Source organism: Myotis lucifugus, unplaced genomic scaffold, assembly GCF_000147115.1.
Source record: "Myotis lucifugus unplaced genomic scaffold, Myoluc2.0 scaffold_144, whole genome shotgun sequence".
Taxonomy (NCBI): Eukaryota; Metazoa; Chordata; class Mammalia; order Chiroptera; family Vespertilionidae; genus Myotis; species Myotis lucifugus.
This window is the reverse complement of record NW_005871192.1, coordinates 2893799-2917230: the sequence shown is the minus strand read 5'-3', so window position 1 is coordinate 2917230 and position 23432 is coordinate 2893799. Positions and strand designations below refer to the sequence as shown.

The 23432-nt window shown below is 38.8% G+C and overlaps 1 protein-coding gene across 1 annotated transcript in view; it reads left to right on the top strand.

Moving 5' to 3' along the window:
- CCDC171 (coiled-coil domain containing 171) overlaps positions 1–23209 on the top strand; it is a 235555-nt gene extending 212346 nt beyond the window's left edge. Inside the window, 1 exon segment of the mRNA XM_023758907.1 lies at positions 22240–23209. Coding sequence (XP_023614675.1) covers positions 22240–22461 — 222 coding nt within the window. The 3' untranslated portion in view covers positions 22462–23209.
- Positions 23210–23432: the final 223 nt, after the last annotated feature.

Here is a 23432-nt window from a genome sequence, read left to right as displayed (position 1 = left end):
CTCCCCCTAACCCAACCGTTTCCCTCCGCGCCTTCGGGGGGGGGTGTGGGGTCTGGCCCGGTGACCCCCAGGCCAGGGTCCCCCTTTTTTTTTTTCGCGAGGTGGTCACGGAGAAAAAAAAACAATCCCTTTGCTTCGCCTGAAGCCCCCGCCCGCCCCCTGGGTCGCACATGGGAAGTGGGCCCCGTGTCCCCAGCGGGCAGGCGGGGGCTCAGGCAAAGGCAAGCGATGCTGATCGCCTGCCTGAGCCCCCGCCTGCCCCCGGGTCGCACACGGGAGTGGGCCCCGTCCCTGGAGGGTGGGCGGAGCTCAGGTGAAGCAATCAGCCATCACTTCGCCTGAGCGCCCGCCCCCAGGTCTCACACGGGGACCTGGATGGCAGCTCGTGCTGTCCTGCCCTGCCTGCAGTATGCAAATTAGCCGCCATCTTTGTTGGTGGTTAATTTGCATTTCACTCTGATCAGCCAATGGTGGGCATAGTGAAGGTACGGTCAATTACCATGTTTGTCTATTATTAGTGTAGATTATACCTTATTTCAATTGATTGTTGATTGACTAACCCTATTAGATGAGAAGTGCCATGTGAATAGGAAATTGTTCTATTCCTAGGTGTTAGCACAACCTGAGACCTAAGGAATAGTTTGCTAAACGTCCCATTCCAAATTCCAAATTATGTAGCCCAATTTAAAGTTCATCAGCTTGTTCGGAAATTCAGTTATCAAAAATCCAAGCTTGTGTCTGTAGTTGTTTCTCTGTCTCTGTGGGTTCAGAATTTCTTTATTATTAAGATCATCTGTTGCAACAGATTATTATTGAAAATGGTCTTCCTCACTCCCTTTCTAAGGGAAGGAAAACAGGATAGGGGAAAAATTTGAATTTTAGCTGTGTTAGAATTGTTCACCTGAGATCAAGGATTGTGTCTTTGCTTATATCTTATTCAGTACCTAGCATTCTATTTGACAATTTTTTACAATGAAAAAGTAACAATGGTGATGGTGAGGAATATACTATCTGTAGTCTTTAAAAATAATACAAAAAATAAAAGTACTACTAATTTTTCATGTTCTAAGTTAAGAGTGTTGTAGGATATATATTTGAAATGTATAGGAATCACCATTTCTGCAACAAATAATCCTTATGTGCTGATATTTTACATCCTTAGGAAAAAAAGATACTGATTTATTTTTCTTTACCACAAGAAATATAAAGACTGTAAGGCATTATAGAAATTTTAAACTATGATCAAGAGCTCCTACAACATTAATAGCAATGAACAACACCAAATGATAAAGAGAAAAAAATAGTTTAAGAATCTGGTGGTAGGAATGTCAGCCCACTTAAGAATAGCCCAAACCCTGAACTTTAGCTGCTGAACCCAAACGGATCCCGAGTTAAACTGCTGGCTGTCTTGTCAGCTCCATTTGATGTTAGTTTTCCCTTTGAAGATTCCTGTTTCCTATCAAGTTCATGGCAGCATAGTAATGATTCTATGTTACACGTGTGCTTCTCAGCATTGTTAACAGCTTTGTCACTATTGTCATTGATGCATTTAATTCAGTGACCCTCGAAGTGATTGGCATTCTGGCGGGGCGGGGGCGGGGCACTTTGGAGGACGAGAAGAGTAGCAATCTTTAAAAGGACATGTAAAAAGACCTTCTTAGATCAGTACCAGAAACAAACAATTATTTATGGATTCTGAATTTCTGCGAACCACATGGGGTGTATCATATACAGCAGCAATTTTCAACTGATGTGCTGCAAGAATTTTTAAAACATGCAGTATCTGACTACTTAGTCAGGGGCACTGACCTCTTTTCACTTAGATTGTCAAATACAAAAATGACACCAGCCAAAACAACAATAGCTCTCTGGTGTGAATGTCCTGTCTTGAACCGTAAATATATAGATCACATAGTAACTTGTACTTATTGGTTACATCGCATAATAAGGTTGCCTCTGATTGGTTAATTCTTGGTACTAGAAATCCTTATATACAGGTATAGGCATCTGATTTTTAAAAGTCAGTTTGGACCAGAAAGGGTAGGTAATTACTATTAGTGTGGGGTTTGTTTGTTTGTTTTTGCAAATAAATCAAAATTATACCTGATTTTTTTGTCAGATCGTAAAAGATATATATTTTGGTGTGTTGCAGACTTTTAGTAATTAGTTTATGTGTGCCATGAGATGAAAAAAGTTGAAAATTGCTGATATAGAAGATGATAAGAAATTGTGCTTGTTTTTATTTCTGTAAGTGCTGAGAGCACTATATAGTTTAAAAAAACAGGTTCATTGATATAATAATTAAGCATGTCAAAGCAATGAGTTAATATTTATTAAATGAATAAACCCCAGCTTGAAAATCATAATTTATTTTGGGATCATATAGGAGAATCGAGACATGTTCCCCCAGTTATCTATGATGGGATTTATTATGCACTTGGGGCTCTACATTTATGTTCGAGTTATCAAACGATTCTATTCCCACTCTCACTCCGTCCAAGGTTCCAGTTTGGTCCAGGATGGTTCTTAGTTTTGCAGAGATCTTGGGAGCATTGGTAAACCCTCTCCTTTGTGATTCGTAACAGTTTAGGAAAAGACATAGAAAGGGTCACGTCCCAAGAACCAACTAACTCTCAGGGAGTGTGCCAGGTCACTGCACTCATTCAGGCCTGACCTGCTGCCTGTCTAATACTAGATCAAGATCAAGGCCTGCAGGCCTACATACTGTTTTGATTTTGCTAAGCTTGGGGTCTGGAAGTCAGGTATCGTGTTTAATCAGCCTTATAGCTTTACTACCCATTTTATGCCCCACTCATTACTAAGTGCCCAACAAAAGTTTGTTAAATCAATGAATTTTGTTCCCTTTTCAAGAGTTCTAAAATCTTCTATCTAGAGCTCTTTCAGTTCCCATATTTTATGCAAGAAAGACAGTTTTATCTGCACATGGATTGAGTACAAAAAGGCATAACAAAGAGTCGCGGAATTATAATCTTGCTGGTGAATTAGGACAGACTCACATAAAGTAGTAAGATGATAAGTGCTCATGAAATTTGAAAAGAGATTTATTTGGACTGGGGAGGTTAGGGAATATTTTTGAGAATTTGTATTTGAGCTTAATTTTGAAGGAATGATAGGATTTGTATAAGCCATTCTGGACAGGGAGAACTATGGAAGCAGAAAGAGGATGTTATTGGCCCATGTACAATCAAGGCCAAGCTGGGAGGTTTTTTTTTTTTTTTTAATGATGGAAATTTAGTTTGTTAATGTAATTCTTTACAGTTTTCAAAATACACCCATGTACATAACCTTATAACTTTTTTGGTGTGTGATAAAGGTATTATTGATGAGATTCCGACAGGCTGGGCCATTTGTGCATCACCCAGCTAGTGAGCCAAAGAGCTAAGACTGCTGCTGGCTCTTTGTAAACCTCTGTGGCCACCACTTTGCTTTTGGCCTACGTTGTCTCTATGTTCTTATTGAAGCCCCCCTTGTGACGAAGGGAAAGTATCTTCCAGGTAAAGGCACAGTCTATGAACATGAAACAGAACAGGGCTTGTTTATGTATCTGGTTTGTTTTTGATCCAGAAGGTTGGTATAGAGCAGGAAGAGGAGGAGAAGGAAGATTAACTAACATTTATCTAGTACTTCTTCGCATGTGTAAGACAACATTCTCAGAACCTAAGTGTTAACTTTTTAAATACTTACAACACAATTTTTTCGGTACCATTATCTCCATATTGTATGGCTTACTAGGTGCTGAACACGGCAGTCCAACTCAGGTGCTTTTCAGTGCGGTTGTGCGGGTGTGTAGGCTCTGGGGTGGGATCATTCAAATCCTGGCTCCACCGCTTGCTAACAGTGCGATCCTGGTTCAGTTGGCAGCCTTTTCATGAATGCTTCAGTTTCCTCATATGTGAAAATGAGGATAATAACAGCTCCTCCCTCTAGGCTTGTGTGAAGATTAAAGGAAAGGATACCTGTAAAGTCCCTGCTGTTACGACTAATGCCATTTCTATTATGTTCTAATCAGTTGAGCATAGATTATAATTTTTACTTGTTCTCAAAATAGGAAAGAACTACCAAGCCTCAAAATAAACCCCCCTATCTTCAGAGAGCATTGTATTAGCCTTAGCATGCCTTCTGATGGGCATTTTGGTATTTTTGCTGAAAAAGAGTATATTAGTTAGATTTCAAGATCTGTTGTTAAATGCCTGGTTTATTGTTGGCAGGGGGAGATAGTACTTTTATAGTTTAGTACTTTTTTTTCTGAACATAGGGATTTTATTTTAACATTTTAATCTGCCTCATTTTTGTATAAATAATATCCTATTGTAATAAAATTATGCTGAATTAAAAAGTGAAAATCATGATACTAACAAATTAAACTACTTTGGGATTTGGGAGAGACAGCAAATTGCTATAGCATGAATTTGGATAACGGAACATCAAGCGATGTGTATCACCATTGTTATAACAATTCTGCATGCATTTATTAGAAAATTATAGTTGCACATATATTATAGAAATTCTGAGACCTTAACATTCATAGACATTAAAAGTTTTTTTCAGAGTGTCTGTGAAATTTTTGGATAACAACTTGTTTATCATGGCGTCATTTAATACATGTTAAAAGCACACTATTGCTTTCAGAACATACTTGGTTTGTAATGAAAGTAAAATATTCGGCAATTGGAAATGAAGGAAAAAAAGTTCACTTTAAGATATAATTAGGCCTCATAAAATATTTGCTCCATTTGCTTAGTAACATTCGAAGACTAAATATGAACTTTACCCGAAATGATGTTTGTGAACAATGATCTTTAAAAGTTAATTGGGCTTAGGAAGTCCACAGGTTTTGCTGGACTAATATTTAAGCTATTATTTAAAATAGTTGGAAGTAGAACTATATAGGTGCCCAGAGCCCAAAATTATAAGAATAATAACCCTAACTCCTTCCTTTTTATGTTATTAATAGTTGGTATGGTAAGTTGAATAGAATCCTCTGGAAAATTAATGTTTGCCTAGATCCTCAGAATGTGACCTTATTTGGAAGTAGTGTCTTTGGAGATTTTATCAGTTAAATTAAGATGAGTTCATATTGGCTTAGGGTGGGCTGATAGCCTCACTAGGAGACACACATAGATATAAGAGACCGAGAGGGAAGACGGCCATGTGAAGACAGAGGTGATGCAGCTGCAAACCAAGGCAGGCCAACCACCACCAGAAGCTAGAAGAAGCAGGAAGGGTTCTTCTCCAGGCTCAGGAGGAAGCATGGCCCTGCTGACACCTTGGTTTCAGACTTCTCCTCTCTAGACCTTTAGAAAGTAAACTGTTTTCAGCCACCGGTCTCTGGTAATTGTTACAACAGCCCTAGGAAACCCATACCGTTGGTAAGTTCCATGTGGGTTTAGTTTTACAAAAGGCATTATTCAGGGTAGCTAGCTATGAACTGAAATTAAATTTGAAAGTTTGTCAAATTTTTGTTTATATACCAAATACTAGTCATTATTTTTAATTGCAAAGAATAAATCTATTTTCTGATCTGTCTACTTAAAGGACATACAACATATTAACAAAACATGGCCTGTCATTTTGTGTGTATTTTAGCCCAGGAAGTACTCTATTTTATCAATCCAAACTCCTAGTCTGGTTAAGATATTCAGTAGCTTTGGGATAGAAAAATGTAAAGCTATTTTCAGGGGGCAGGGGGGTGGGGAAGGAATTAAAAACATTTAAAAATGGTATCGGAGTAGAACCTTCAAATGAACCATTTACTCACATTCCTTAAAAATTCTGTAAATAATGACATTTTCCTCAAATTAGATTAAGCAAGCTATGGAATCCTTAAAATAGGAAGGTAAATAAAAATGTCTGTGGAACAATAAATAATTTTTTGTCTTTATACTGGTTCTGTTATCTGTTCAGAAATAAATATCTAAGAAACTTCCCAAATTCTTAACTGATTTTTAAAAATTTAGGTATATTTAATTTATATTTAGTTCTATAAAAAATGATACCATCAGAACTCAAAGTTTTAAATTCACCACTCACCCTCTATGGACAGTTTTTATTCTTTACATTATCTGAAATGAAGCAATAATCAAAAGAGTCCCTAATTATTGCTTTAACAAGTGTTTATTGAGTACCTATTATGTGCTATGTTCTTACCAGAAATGATGTTTATGAACAATGATCTATGGGCTAAGGATGTGATAGTAAGAATGATAACAACAACCAGTTTTTGTTGAATGCGTACTATGTGACAGCCACAGTGTTGTATATTAGCTAATTTCATGTATATTTACTAATTTCACCCACATTATGTATATTAACTAATTTCATCCACATTATCCTACCTAAAGTAGGTTATTACCTCCTGTTAAATGAAGAAGCTGTCAAGTGAAGAATCCAAGGTTTGAACCGAGGCAGTGAGAGCCTAACATCCTCACTTAAACATTACATTTTATTGCATCCTTAATAGGATGAGATAAGGACTTTCAGGGATGTGACAGTTTTTATTGAGAGGATAAACATATATACATGAATACTTGTACTAATTATGATGTAATAATTAAAGAAGTCAAGTGAGAAGTGAGAATTATCTGTGTGAGAGTAGTAAGAGTGGAGATGGAGAAGGATTAGATTCTCTAGACAGATATAGATGGAAAAATTGACAGGACTTAATAAAGAAAATGCAGGCAGGATGGCTTCCTATTTGATCAGGAATTCAATCAAAATTTACCCTGCCTGAGTTTCTGGTAAGAAGTGAGTGGTGTTCAAAAAACAAACTTTTTTTTTTTTTTGTAGAGAAAGATTTCCTTTAATTTTACAAAAGACCTGAAGGCAGCCAGAGTGTCCCATTTCTATAATTAGACTTTTGGTTTTGATTGCAATAGGATTCTTGGAACTGAAGTAACTCTATCTTAACAATAGCTATAAGGATCTGCATTTAAATGCCAATAACAAAGAATCCTTTCATAAAGTAGTGTTTTTGGTGGCTTCTTTGTCATAGAGCTTTACAAATGTAGGTTTCCAGTGGTGGTACAGATTATATTACTTTTTTTGTTTATGTAACATTGTTGTTTTTTTCATAATTTTCAGATTTTCAGAGTGCACATCAATAAAAACTGTGCTTAGGTCTGAATATATTGGGAGAGGAGAGAAAATGTGTGTTATTCAGATCATTTTCAAAATAAATATAACAAATTTTATTTCTCAGCCACACATTTCAAGTACAGTGTAAATCATCTGAAAGCTGGGTAGCATGACAAAAGTTTACAGTAAAGTTGTTGACAAGTTTGTAAAAAAAAAAAGGGTGAGCAAAGGCTGAATTCCATACTCTTGAATTGTGCGTAGACCTTTCTGCCCTTACTTGTCCAATGCTCTTTTCCTGTTCCCCGTCATCTTTATACGGTACTGCTGTTAAAGATGGAGTGGAAGAACGAACTATTCATTGTTTGCTGGTTGTTATTAAATTTTGGTAGTCTGAGAATCAGATCTGCCTCTCCGAAGGGCTAAAGAACTTACTTGAAATTTAAGCGTGGTCATCTAGAGGTCTGTTTATTGAGCAGCTTAATGCACCCCTATAATCTAATACTAGTATTTTCTAGAGTCCTGTCCAACCCAATATCGGGAGTGACTAAATTGCAGTCATACTAGCTGTGAGCACTCAGGCAAGGAGAAAAGTAGTTAAACATCTTGCCGTGTGTGAGAAGTTCGAGGGCAGGCACATACCATGCACCTTGACCACCTATTATGAAGCTTTTTGCTGCCGTGTCAAGTGAAAGCGAGTTAATTGGGTGAAGCTGTGGAGCATGTTAGGGGCCTGGTAAAGGGTTGCTGTCTGACAGCCGAGTGTCAGCCGAAGCCAGTGGAGTGTAGCTGAGAGACAGAGGCCTGTCACAAAGTTCCCGCAGACGGCAGCACAGTGAGGAAGCTGAGATGCGGTTCCGGCTCACTTTCTCCCTCATTGCATCCAAGCACCTTAAAAGATCTTACACTGTCTGTGTCAGCTCTTGTTCTCTGAGCTGTTTCCCCGTAACTGTCCTGCATTCAAATGATTGAACAAAAGATGCTAATGTTCAGCAAAGTGAATGTAAATTCTCTCTTTCCCTCTTTTCTTCCCAAGCAGATAGACATGCAACTCAAAGGCAACTCTGCAGGTTTTCACCAAACAATTAGATTGTCTCCAAATTTAGTTTATAAGAGAATCTTTATCTCGAGAGGGTATAAAAATGGAAAATTAAAGTAGTAGCATAAGCGGTGTACTTTCCTCTGGCTTACGGGAGTAGGATTTCTTGAGAAGGGGCACTGGTGAAGAAGGGACACTCGTCTTTTGTCCCAGTTTCTCTCCTGCTTCCTCCGAGTGGTCTAAGGCAGTGGTTCTCAACCTTCCTAATGCCGCCACCCTTTAATACAGTTCCTCATGTTGTGGTGACCCCCAATTTCATGTTACAAATTGAACATAATAAAGCATAGTGATTAATCACAAAAACAATATGTAATTATATATGTGTTTTCCGATGGTCTTAGGTGACCCCTGTGAAAGGGTTGTTTGACCCCAAAGGGGTTGCGACCCACAGGTTGAGAACCGCTGGTCTAAGGTAAAGTGCCATCACAGCACTCACCAGAAGGTCAGGAAAGATAAACATCATAAACATCGAGAGGAACAGTCGGGTTTCCTCTGAAGTCTTGGGTGCTCTAGAGAGGAGGAATTGGGGAAAGTTAGAACAAAAGAAACCAAGAGCCAGGCTGTCCAGCAGAACTTGCGGTAGTGATGCAGACGTGGCCCTGGAGGCTTGGAGGGTGGCTGGTGCAACCTAGGAACTGAATTTTAAGTTTTAATTTAATTTGAAATTAAAATGAAATGATTATGTGGAGCTAGGTTTAAGCAAACAGCAGGTTGTGATATTGTGCTATTATAAAAATACTAGAGGCCCGATGCACGAAATTCGTGCAAGAATAGGCCTTCCTTCCCCTGGCTGCTGGCACTGGCTTCCCTCTGGCACCCAAGACCTGGGCTTCCCTCACAGCCCTAGCTTTGTCCAGAAGGTCGTCCGGAAGGATGTCCAGTCTAATTAGCCTATTACGCTTTTATTATTATAGATATGTGGGGTGCTATGATAACGCAGAGAAAAGGGGCATCTAACCCAAATGTGAGGTGACAGATGGCAGGGGAAGTTTAGGGAAAAGTTGATGCCTGAGGTGAGCCTTGAAAAACTGTAAAAACCTGATGAAGAAGCCTCCTTTTAAATAGAAAGAGCAGCATGAAAAAGAGACTACGCGATAGAAGAAAGCAGGGCATGCTTCTGGATTAGCTTTTTGATTAGTACCAGGGAGCAACGGTGTTTGTGGGAAATCACCTGGATGCAATGGCAGCCTCCAAGTACACGACCAGGCCAGTTACCCAGAGGTCTCACAAGCCAGATTAAGATACATGCTCTACGGGGGGCGGGGGGGCCCATCCTACCGAGCCCCTTAGTTATACAGTGTTCATATGGCCTGTCTCTCGGCTGCATCAGCCTTCTACACTCTGATGTTATGAGGACCAGAGTGGAGACTTGATAAAGAGACACAGGGTTCCTGGGGCCACTTACCCACACTTGCCTCCCAGGAGAGATATGGGACAAATAGCCATGGCCCATGGCTGTAGCTTGCCACTTAGGCTGCTGAACAGCTTTAGGTTTTATCTGCAGTTCTGCAGCCGATTTAAGGATGACAAAGCCTAGAGAAAGGATATCTTTGTGTTATGATAGGATCTTTTTATCTCTTTCTGTCTATAAGTAACCTGACTCACAGGGTGCCAACTTACTACCTTTTCTAAACATGTGGATTCTGCCCATGTCTCATAGACTACTGGCTGATTCATTTTTTATGCTTAACACATATGCGTTTCATCTATTCTATATGTTTTCTGTCTTATATAGAAACTTTGAATATTCTCAAATAATATACAATAGAGAACAGATGAAGTAAGAAATAGATATAAATGTGAAGGGATGGCTTGTTTACAAATATTAAAAGTATATTTAGGCTAGCAAAAGTGGATAGACACTTAAATAACTGATGAAAAATTAAGAGCTCTACTTAATCATTATCTTGTGGATAGCCTACCCTGAATCTGAAATGCATGTTAAAGAAGTCTAGGCCTTTTTGAAAGGCTGGCATGCAAGCTCTCAGGGAGTTAATTTGACTGAGGGCTTGGCGATCATTGAAGGACTGGTAGAGGTTTAGTGAACAGATGCCCGATGGTGGAGACGGGGAATGGAGAGAACGGCCTAGTGCTTGCCCTCCATGCAGGACTAGGGACTGGCCTCTGGTCTTTTATTTTTAAAAAAATATATTTTATTGATTTTTTACAGAGAGGAGGGGAGAGGGATAGAGAGTTAGAAACATTGATGAGAGAGAAACATCGATCAGCTGCCTCCTGCACACTCCCTAATGAGGATGTGCCCGCAACCAAGATACATGCCCTTGACCGGAATTGAACCTGGGACCCTTCAGTCTGCAGGCCGATGCTCTATCCACTGAGCCAAACCAGTTAGGGCTGGCCTCTGGGCTTTTAGAAAAGAGCAACCTACAGGTGTATGTGGAAAGAAATATTTGATTACAGACACCATGAGACCCTGGGTTCCATTAAGAGTGACAGGGAGGGAAGGGTGGACATATGGCAAATTCTGTATAGAGCCATTACTCCTATGGCACAGCGAGCCCTCAATACACTGGAGGCAGGACCAGCAACTCTTATCGAGGACTGTACAAGGGCTTTGAGGTCTTGTGTGAACAGGTCAGAGGAGAATCAGGGAAATGGGACTCATTACTGGGACCTTGTCTGTATCTGCAGAACAGTGCCATTGTACGTAAAAACTCAGCACTATGAAAACAGCACTTCGTGGTTACATCATATTTCAGCACATTATAGTTTACGGAGAACTGACTCAGGATGCAGGTAGCTGAGGACAGTGTGAGCTCCCAGAGGGCAGAGAATCTGTGTGCCCGTAATTCACTGCTGTATCCCGGTACTCGGGACAGTATCGGGCACATTGCAGGCACTTGTTAGACATCTATTGAAGGAATTAATGAATGGGGCTCATTTAGGATGCTAATGGTGGATGTGGGTTTAGATATGCTTTATGCATATGCAACCACAGGAAAAATCTATCATATGGAATTGATCATGTAAGGCAGTGATTTTTAACCTTTTTCATCTCATGGCACACATAAAGTAATTACTAAAATTCTGCTGCACACCAAAAAATACATCTTTTGCCGATCTGGCAAAAAATAGGTATAATTATGATTGACTTACAAAAAATTAACAGTCATTACCTACCCTGTTTACTCCAAAGTGACTTTTTAAAAAATCAGATACCTCTACTTGTACATAAGGATTTCTGATGCCAGGAATTAACCAGTTATGCGACATGACCAATAAGATGCAACTCTACTATATGACCTATATATTTATGGTTCAAAACAGGGAATTCACACTGGATGGCTATTGTTGTGTTGGCTATTGTCATTTTTTATTTGGAACCTAAGGGAAAAGAGGTCAGTGGCCCTGACTAAGTAGTCCGGTATTGCATGTTTTAAAAATTCTTGCAGCACACCGGTTGAAAATTGCTGGTTTAAGGAACAGATTCTGGAAACGTAACCTTTGGGTATATTAATTGGGAATTTTGTGGTTGCCGTGTTATCCTCACAGTTCTACAGGATGTTCTCACCAGAGATGGGTTTGGTTTGAGACTGCTAGATACAGAAATAACATTCCTATCGGGTAAAGGAAATGTTACGCCCGATAAGCGATTTGTTTGGGGACGTTCTCCCAAGGGCTTGCTGTGATTTGAAAGCATTTCATTGATGTGAACCCCAAACCACATGATTTGACTTATACCTGAGGTGGCCCTCTCTCACTGAAAAATAGAGAGGCCACATTCTGTCAGTTGAAGGTGACCCGTCCCTCCACAAAGGCCCGCTCTGACACTGGTGGAATATAGCATTTCATCTTGGATGGTCAGGGGGAAGTAAAGCATGGGTAGGGATTTTAGGTGTGATATTGTGGAATAATGAGGGAATGTGGTTTAAACAGCAGTGGAAAAGACGGGCATAGAAACAAATAGTTTTGCATTTTAAGATGTGATTTTTCCCCCTAATGGTGTTGAGATACGTGCCTAACAGGTACTACAATGTTAGTAACATTGAGGAAGGTCATCTCATTCAAACGACTTTAAATTTTGGATAGTTCTTTCCTTCTTCTGCTCTGTTTACCTGAGTGCAGGTTAGCTGTTCCACTCAGAGAAATACATACGGCTTAAAGGTATACGTTTATAGCTTCCAGATTATTATTGAATTTTTGACATTGAATTAAAGATGTTTATAACTTTAAGAAGAAATTCTTCAGTAATGAAAACGTGGTCAGAAAACTTTTACCTAATAGTTCCCAGAGAGAGAGTGATGTGTGTACATTTTGACCTTAGAAGTTGTAATTTGGCAGCCGGAAGTGCTATTTGGAGTAAACTGAAGGCACACAGGTTGTAAGTGGCTACTCTACATAAGGAGTTGCATTTGTGCAGAGTAGAGGTACAAGTTACTCTATAAACTTACTTGTGTATATGTTTACTTATGTCAGATTGTGGATGTAAGTTTGGTAACTGACAATGTTGAAATAAGAACGTGTTGTTAGCTAAATTAAAATCTTTTCAAAACTTGCAAAACACTTGGTTAAAGACTACCCTCTGAGGCCTTTAAAACCAATTACATTTTCATTTTGACCACACAGTTTAGTCATAACTATACTAAAATATAGGTCTCAGTATATATAAAATTAGTCTTTTTTAAATAAAGGGTTTTTAGTTATAAAAGTAAAGCATGTTATTATAGATAATTGGAAAATACAGAAGTTTAGGGGGAAAATCACCAACTCCAATATTTCTAAACAAGTATCATATGTGATTTTGTGTGTTGCCTTTTCACTTAAAAGTCTAGGTCCGAGGTGGGCAAAGTTCAGTCATATATTCTTGCTACCTGTTTTTGTATATAGCCTGCGAGCTAAGCATTTTTTATATTTAAATGGTAGAAAAAAGAATAATGTTTCATGATGTGAAAATAATGTGAAATTAAGATTTCAGTGTTCATAAGTACAGTTGTATTAGAACATGACCATACTAATTTATTTACATATTATCTGTGGCTGCTGTGGGGGTCACAACAGCAGACTTTAGAAGTTGCAACAGAGAATGTATGGCCTGCAAAGCATAAAATATTGAGTATCTGACACTTTATGGAAAAAGGTTGCTGATCCCTGGTCAGACCTAAGCATTTGTCCATATTATTCAAAAGTTTTATAACCACAAATTTTATAGACACGTAATATTTCATCAAATGGCTATAGCTTACTTAACCATGCTTCTATTGTTGAGTATAGGATTATTTCCATATTCAACCTAATCATAAATGGAATTGTGGGATAGTTGCTATTAACCATTTAAGACCACTGCCAAATTATAGACCAAATGATTCTATCAATTTGTACAGTCACTAGCAATTTATGAAAACCTGTTTCATAATGGCTTCACTAACATTTATATCATAATTTTTAAAATTCAATTTTAATTGGCAATAAACATCTTATTTTACTTTCCATTTTTGATTTATTATTGGGGGTTATTTTCCATTTATTTTAAATTTTTATTTATTGATTGATTTTAGAGAGAGGAAGGGAAAGAGAGAGAGAAACATTGATTTATTGTTCCACTTATTGATGCATTCATTAGTTGATTCTTGTATGTGCCCTGACCAGAGATCAAACCCAAAACCTTGGCATATTGGGATGATGCTCTATCCAACTGAGCTACTGAGCCAGGGCTCCATGTATTTTTAATCAGCTGTACTTCTAATTTTGTGAACTGCCAGTTCCTAGCCCATATAGTCAAATAGTTTTAAAGATAAAAAACCCTGGGGAGAAAAAACTTGAACTTCCAAAGCTTTTTCCTCATAACCCATGCTTTAGTTTATGCCCTTTTCCTAAAGATAATTCAGTTTTTTGATTTCTCTTTTCAGTAAGAAAAATAGTATGTATGCATGCATGTGTGTTTATGCTTATTTTTAAATACAAATAAGTTTTCTCACTTTATATACACACACTTTTTTTGCTTGGACATATTTCTGTATCACTGCTAAATACCTACCTCAATTTTAAAAAAATCGTTGTATTCTGTCATGTCATACTTTACTTAAATAGCACTTTGTTGACGGACCCTTTAATTTCATGAAAAAATACATTTCTGTGAAAAAATGCTTCAGTAAACACATCTGTATGCTCATCTGGCGAACTTTTGTGAATTTAGCCATAGAAGTGCCTAGCAGTGGGATTGCCAGCTTCCATCCCTGCCTGCGTGGTCTGCGCTGGCCTTTCCCTGACTTCTTAACAGTGGGGTTCATCAGACGTCTAAGTGTTTGCGTATCTGTTAGGTGAAAAGTAATCTTTCAGTCTCATGCTTTGTGCTGCAGTTCTATAGGGATGGATGGGGTTTAGCACTTTTTCATGTGTTTGTTGGTTATAATATTTCTCTCTCCCCTACCAAATAGCCAATTTGTAGCTGAGGCAGAGGCTGCCAGTGGTTTCCTGATCTCTGTTTTCTCTTTGTTAGTAATAGAAGCGGAATATTACCCGGGCCACTCAGAATAAAACAAAATAAAATAAAGCTACATTTCTCAGACTCCCCTGCAGCTAAGTCAGCCTTGTGACTAAGTTATGGCCAATGGGATGTAAGCACAAGTATTGTGATTTTAGGATGTGCCTCCTCCTTTGCTCTATGAATGAGCTTCAACACGTTTTCATGTGTTTGTTGGTTATTGTATTTTTCTGGTCAGAATGCAAACATAATGGAACTTGAAAAACCATTCTGGACCCTGAGGTGGAAGCCACATACTTAGGTAACTGTGACACCCGAGATAGAAGCAGCCTGGATTCCTGCAGCTTCATATAGCCACATCCGAGAGAAATACGTTTCTATCTTATTTAAACCACTGACTTTTGAGTTTTCTATTATAGTCTAACCTAATCTAAGTAAACACACTATCCTTAGCCTGTTTCCTAATTAGGTTCCTTATTTTCTTGATTTACACGAGCCTAAACATCCAGGGGAAGAAAATGGGAATTGTTATCTTGTCAGGCATGAGACATCTTTAAAGTAATTTAAAATTAACTTTTAAATGTTCTATTGTAATTTAAAACTACAGTGCTGAATTTTACCTCTGAATATTACCACATATAAGCTCCTTCGATGAAAGGGCTAAAACTTTTATTTTATGTAAATGCTGTAAAAGCCATTTTTTCCAGTGCCATGGATATTCAGATGTTGGGCTATAGCTAGATATGTTATCCTAATATATCTAAAGAGCTAGGGGCCGTCATGACCGAACGGGCGACCGGTCACCATGAAGTGCATGGAGCCCCTCTTGGTCCCCCCTCCCCCCTGGTCCCCCCCCCCCAGCCGCTCACCATGAGGGGGGGCTGGTGGCGGGGCGGGACTGGGGACTGTTGAGCGGTGGTGGCGGGCTGCTTCGTGGGGTGGCCGTGAACTTAGCGGAACAGTCACCCGGGCGGCAGCGAGTTTCGCGAAGCAGTCAAGGGGCGGGGGAGCTCACGGAGCGGTCAAGGGGCTGCGAGCATCACGGAGCGTCCCAGGGCGGGGAGCTTCATGTAGCGTTGCAGGGCGGCAGAGGACATGCGACGGAGGCCAGGCTAGGCCTAGGGACCCTAACCACGCACGATTTCATGCACGCTGGGCCTTTAGTCAAAAATAAAAATATTGATTTTTAGCCTCTAGTACAATATGCGTACACTTTTATTTTTCATTTTCACAGAGATTTGTTGAGCCCTAAGTATTTTTATGAAACTCCCTGGATGTAGAATAAGCCGAGGCTGTGTCTCCTCTGGGTGCCATGATAAAGTGGTGGTCAAGCATCTGGGGAGGAAAATCAGAGAGATCAAGACTCAGATTAATTCCTACCACTTACCCAGCTGTGAAAATGGAGCAGTTTATCCTACTCTTCTGAGCCCCAGTTTCTTCAACTGTAAAATGAGGGCAATAGGAACACGTGCTCACTGGCTGTTAGAATTGGGATAAAGCCTTATAAAGCTACACCTTGCCCAGTGTCTGACATATGCTCAATACAAGTTAGCTATAATTGTAAATGTGGCATTTGTTATCACTTGAGAAGAGTATAAAGAGAGGCAAAGAAGAGGAGCTACTATGTGCTATGCATTTTCTGTGTCTACTATTCCATTTTTTTTTTTAAATGTATTTTATTGATTTTTTTTTACAGAGAGGAAGGGAGAGAGATAGAGAGTTAGAAACATCGATGAGAGAGAAACATCGATCAGCTGCCTCCTGCACACCCCCTACTGGGGATGTGCCCGCAACCCAAGTACATGCCCTTGACCGGAATCGAACCTGGGACCTTTCAGTCCACAGGCCGTCGCTCTATCCACTGAGCCAAACCGGTTTCGGCTACTATTCCATTTAATCTTTGTAACATCCCTAGGAGGGGTTAGTCTTCCTACTTTACAGATGAGGATGCAGGCCCACACAGGTTAAGTAGCTTGTCAAAGATCACATGCTTAATAATCAAGTTGGGAATCCAGGGTCTCTTCAATTTCAAAGTCCATATTCTTTCCTTTATACTGTGCTACTGTTATTTGGGACATAACTGTATATATACAAAATAACCAAATTGTAATATAAGACCAAAACCATGAAGTGATAACATGAGTGGTTTGTTCATTCAGTCATTCATCAATTAGAAATCTTATTGAATCCCAGATACTCTGCTAAGTGCTAGAAATACAAAGTCAAGAATCGATCACACTAGGTGCCCATAGTTTTATAGGGGAGATGTAAATGCATACAGATGAGTAAAAATAGAAATTTTAATGCTCATAAGGAAATACAGGGTGTCCCCAAAAATGCATACACACTTTAACAGCTGATGGCTCAATTATGAAAATGAAATGTATTTGAATAAACACTGTCTTTATAATTATTCAAAGTATATGTATACATTTTTGGTACACCCTATATATATTTGTGATTATTGCCAACTCTGATTACTTGTGTGAACTACAGTGCCCTGTGATTTCCAGTTCCTGGCAGATCTGGAAAGTAGGCAGGTATAATTTGGTTAACTAACTTGAATATATGGAAGAAGACAACTGTGATACCAAGTTCGGAGACTAGGGTAAGAATACATTAGGAGCTGGAGTAGAAATAGCGAGGGAGCCTCATTGTAAGGTCCTCTTGTGGGCACTTTGACTTCTTCATCAGTGTATGTGGAGCTGCGCACTCTACTTAAAACCAGTCAATAATTTACAGAGCTTAAGACATCACCATGGAGGTCGAAGTAATAAAAAATGTAATGCAGAACTTAATTGAATGAAGCCGCATCATCTAAACCAGTGATTCCCAAAGTGGGAGCTACCGCCCCCTGGTGGGCGCTGCAGCGATCCAGGGGGGCGGTGATGGCCACAGGTGCATTTGTTTTAACTTTTTTTGTATTACCTTTCTATTCTGAGTTCAATAAATAGTTTCATAATTTCAAACTTCAATGTTTCTAATTTACACCTTTCTTTACTATATTTTACGAAAAAGGTAGAAACATTAATACATATATCTTTCTGTTTAATTGCTATTAAAATTAAAAAAAAATTAATTTTCAGGGGGCGCTGAGTAATATTTTTTCTGGAAAGGGGGCGGTAGGCCAAATAAGTTTGGGAACCACTGATCTAAACTGTGGCTAATCTTGCTATCTATTTAGCTTTTTTTAGATCCTTGTGTAATATGTATTTCTTCCCTTTGAGAATGGCCTCTCTATAGCTCATCAAAATCTTAAATATTATATTTGGGAACCTCTGACTTCTGAGGTAATTTCATCCTCAAAAGCTGGGTGTTAACGTTACACTACCATATGCCGTCACATGTGGAATGGTGATGGACCTGTGGAACTTCGGAGTTGGAAATAGTCTAGCTCCTCACTTTATAAGTTAGGGAAGTGAGACCCAGAAGGACTGATTGACTTGCCCAGAATGGCCCAGTTAGATTGTACAGAAGTGGGAGGAAAAACTAGTCTTCTCATCTCCGGTCTAATCCTCTCTCACAATACTATGTGCATTCTCCACGCAGCACTATTCCAGCTTACTACATCATATCACCCCTCATGTTCTATAATATTAGATTCTGGGAGGCTCAACCTGATCATAAATGCTACGCAGGAGACAAATAGCTTAGAGTCATTGTTTCAGGAGCCTTGGTCTGCAAATTGCTTTGATTTATAGATAATTTATTGAGTGATTATCTTATTATTAGACTAATGCTTTATTTACTTTTTTTATTGGGAAAACAGTCTTAGAAAACTAAGATATTAAAGTCTTGAAAAATGGATATGGGACATGTTCAATTACTATATTTCATAAAATTCTTAAAATGCAGAAATTTAGTGGACACATTTTGTATTGTGAATATATATTTAGCTGATGGACTATAGCAGTGCAAATAGAATCATTTACAGCTTATTGAGCAAATAAAAGCACTCCCATAAAGATTCACATGACACCTAGCTTTTATTTCAGGTAACTAATTTCTTTTTGAAAAATTGCGTAAATTTAGATTTATAGGAGAGACTACCAGAACACCTCAGCAGTTTAAAAAGTAGTTTAAGCGACAATAGACTTTACAGATTTAAAATATAAAATCAGGTGGAGAATATTAACTTTTAATGGTCTCTGATAAAAAGTTATTTAGCTTTTTTACTCTCTGTGGTATATTAAAAGTGTTATGAATTAGTTCTGGATATTATTTGTAACAAGAAAAAATAGTTCATATTTACTTGTTTTTTAACATCTCATTTTGAAATAAAAGCTTCATCAGAATTTTTGCTGGCTTGTTTTTAAGCTATTAAGGAACTTAAAAATCAGACTGGAGTATAGCAAATGACCCTAGTAACAAAAAAAAAATTTTGTTTTCATATACACAAAAGTAAATTTGTTTACTTGGTGGAGGACATACCTGTTGGGAGTGGATCTCTTTAAGGAAATATATTTTTTAGGTTACTTTTTATGTTTTGAACAGAAGGTCAGATGATAGTGTGCAAAAAGTGAGCCTCTAATTTGAAATATTAGAGGAATGCTCAACACCCCATTTCAAGGTTATGTAGTAAAAAAAAATGTTACATTAGATGAAAAGATTTCAGACAACATAGTGGAAACTAGACATTGAAAAGTTAGATGAGGAAAGACAAAAGAAGGACCCTTTGTAGAGAGCAAGAGCCATAGAATATTAAGGAGAAAGGAGAGTTAGGGCCCTTCCCTGAAGGACCTCCTTGCCAAAGTGGAATGTGGTAGGTTGATGGAGTCATGAGAACAAAAAAGGAAACCTCAAGCACAGAATATAGATATGAGTAAATTATAGATATATTTCTTTAACATTGCAAAACAGGAGTGATTGGTCAGTTTGGCACAGTTATCGTTCTCTAGTCTGAGGCATCAAGAAGAAAAACCCTGACCTTCCTTCACTGCTCTGCGCACTCCTCTCTTTTCATATATCGTTTTCTGAGACCCGTACTTGAAGTATAAAGATGTAACAACAAACTTCTGAAGCCTTGCCTGACAATATTCTTTCATCGTAATAGAGAATCCTGTTGCTGTAACTAAGTTTTATTAAGCAGAGAATCAGGCCGCACCATCGGCAGCTCTGCCAGCATCCCCTCCCGGACTCCCACCCCCCAGGTGTGACAGAATACCTTAGTAAATGCATTGTTATCTTTACAGCAGCAACATCAGGCAATAATGCGTGTTCAGACATGCAGCTAAAAAAATAAAATCAGAAAGGGTGGTTCCTGTGGCAGCATGGCAGTAAAGGCACGAAAAGGGTACCTGTCCAGCCTCTGACGTAAGGTGATGTCTCTCTCTGTTCCAGTCCTGGACTGATATGCTCAGCCCTGTGCTAATGTTGGGCAGGCGAAACCTCATCAGTGCTGCTAATGAGGGTTAACGCGATGGGGAGTTGTGTCCTTTTGTGGGGATAAGCTCACCCCTCGCCATGAAGCCATCCAAGTGGCCATTTATGGTGTTTTTTACTTCCTTTATAAAGAGAGATGGTTTCAGTCAACGGTAGGCTTGCAGTGGAGTACCAAGAAATCAAACGAACAGAGATCAAAGAAAACTGCTGAACTAGGTGTTAGATGCAGCCATTGATTTTTCTCCAGTTGTAGTTTTTTAAAAAAAAATCCACAAAAATGATAACACATACAACAGTTGAATTTCTAATACTTTCCTAAGGCCAGCCATAGCTTCCTTCTTGTTTTCACAGGTAGAAACGGTTTTGTATAACATGACATAATAAAGCAGGGCCAGAAAGAGTTCACACTATGTTGTTATCAAAGCTGTAAGGGAATCTACCAAAAGGGATGTTTCTTATTTGAAAAATTCTACAGGATAGAGTGAGTTTTTAGGCTAACCTCATCCAGGCAACATTTATTTGCTGAGAATCTGGAAAATTCTGACGCACAATTGATCACTATTTTCCCAGTATCTATAAATGTTGTAAAACAATCCTATCCACTTTACTGGTAAGACTTTGTTCAAGTTAAATATTAACTGCTGAGTACTGATGTTACTTAAGGCTTAAATGTATAGCTTCTCAAAATATTAATTCGGTTTTCAAGTACTTCATGAGTGTGTGGATTTCTTAAGTTTGATTTCCAATAGTTTCTGGATACCTGTAATGTTTTAAAATCTGAGACAAATTGTTTTCCTGTTGCAATTCCATATTTTGATACACAATTTCCAAATGCTTATACTAGAACAGTATTTATTAAAACAGGATGGTAGCATTATTATTAAAGGGAAAGGCAAAAAGTTTATCTCACTAGCATTTTGTGTGCTATTCTTTAGAAGTCACTAGGATTGACTTTTTCCCTTTGTGCTATGTCTGTCAATTACATAAGTCAGGCTGATAGATTTGAAAATGGAAATATCTATAGTTCATTTTCTAAGCAGTGCAATCTTCCATATTATATAGAGTGTATTATATGGCACAAGGAAATAAACACTATTACCATTGGTTTCTGTGAACTGCCAGTGGACGAAAGCCGGGGTAAAGGTGCCTGATTGCATTCACTCTGGGATCCAATAACTTTATAAAAGTTTTATACAGTTTTATTGTTTATGACATAGAACAAATTAAAGGCGCAGTCACAATTGGAAAATCTATAATAATAAAGGGGTAATATGCTTATTAGACTGAACATCATTTGGGATGAAGCCGGGGTCCCGGGTGCCTGCGGGTGGCCGGAGGGAAGCCCGGGTCCCGGGTGTCAGAAGGAAGCCGGTGCCGGCAGCTGGGGGAAGGAAGGCCTGATCTTGCACGAATTTCGTGCATCGGGCCTTTAGTAATTTCATATTTGTGTATTATATAGCTTTTCAACCAGTGTGCTGCAAGAATTTTTAAAACATGCAATATCTGACTAGTTAGGGACACTGACCTCTTTTCCCTTGTAGTGGTTCTCAACCTTCCTAATGCCGCGACCCTTTAATACAGTTCCTCATGTTGTGGTGACCCCCAACCATAAAATTATTTTTGTTGCTACTTCATAACTGTAATTTTGCTACTGTTATGAATCGTAAAGTAAATATCTGATATGCAGGATATAGTTTCATTGTTGGCGACCTACAGGTTGAGAACCGCTGCTAGAGTGTCAAGTAAAAAAATGACCACAGCCAACACAATAATAGCTGTCTGGTGTGAATGAATCAAGTTAAACCTGCCCAGCTGGTGTGGCTCAGTGGTTGAGCATCGATCCATGAGCCAGGAGGTCACAGTTCGATTCCTGGACAGGGCACAGGCCCGGGTTGTGGGCTAGATCCTCAGTGTGGGGCATGCAGGAGGCAGCTGATCAATGATTCTCTCTCATCATTTCTATCTTTCCCTCTCCCTTCCTCTCTGAAATTAATAAAAAATATATTTAAAGAAAAAAAAGTTATACCTATTTTTTTTGGTCAAATCGGCAAAAATATGTATTTTTTTGGTGTGCCAGAGAATTTTAGAAAATAGTTTATGTGTGCCATGAGATGAAAAAGGTTGAAAAATCTCTGGATTATATAAACGGTACTTCTTTATTGTTTTGGACTCTGTTTAAGAGTTTTTATTCTATGTTTATTACTATTATTTTTTCATATTGCAGGCAGGATCACGAGACCATTCAAATATCTCAATTCCTTCAAGAGCTGCTCTTCCTGCTGACACCATTGGTGTTGCGGAGTTTTTGCCATTGAAAGCTGAACTTGATACAACTTACACTTTCTTAAAGGAGACATTTATAAATTCTGCGCCCCTGACATCATCTCACTCCTCTCCAGTAACTACGTCTGCTAACACCAAAAGACCAGCTCAGATTGGATTATGACATTATGAAATTTTAAAAAAAATGTAGGAAGAGTTAACAGTACAATTAAAATTGTTTTGAAGGGGGATTTTCTTATCAGTTGACTTTTGTTTCAACACAAGTGACAGTGGGTTTTTAAAAATTGTGTGGTATCGTGATGTGTGCAGGTATCTGTGTCTCCCTCAATAATGAAATAACCAACTCCCCCTGCCCCCCAAGTTTTATTTATTATCACAGTTGCTCATTTTTATGTAACATATTTTTAAATGTTAAGGAATGACACATTTTGGGTAATTTCCTTCAGACTTAAAAAAATCAATAAGCCATTTTAGTCTCTATCTATCAAAGTTGTTTCATACTTGTCTATTTTAAAGCAGGACTGCAATACTTTAATAGGATTGAGAGAGCTATTTGAAATGTATGCCAATGATTCCTGTCATTTCATGGCAGCCCTGCCATGGTTCACTGAGCCCCCTCTTCTCTCTTGTCAGCTCAACTGAAGACAAGCATTTAGTTGCAAACTTTAAGCAGGTTGTGCAAAACAGAAATGATGTGACTGCTTTTCCTCCTGCACAATAATGTCACTCCTGGTCAATGTGAGAAGGTCAGGTTGCTCCTTGTAAAGCTACATGATACCACTTGCCCATTTGAACAAGTTCAGTTAACTGCTGAATCGGGTCCCTGCAGGCGCTGAAAACGCATCCTTTTATCAGGCCTGCGTCAGATAAGAAAGCGGGGCAATTGTGCTGGGAAGGTTTCTGTGGTTTGTTCAGGCACCTTTTAAGGACAGTTCCCACCGCAGAATAGCAGGTAATAGACTTAGGATACGCTGAGAAACTTCAAGGTAATGGCTGTGATGACCTTCAAAATAGACTCCCTTTCTGTTTTGTTGCTGGTAGGACCCGAGACTGACGCCCATCTTTGATGCAGACGGAATTTAAAGCAAGGCCACTGCCCTGCATTTTCTGCCTTGTAGCACATAAAAGTAAAAT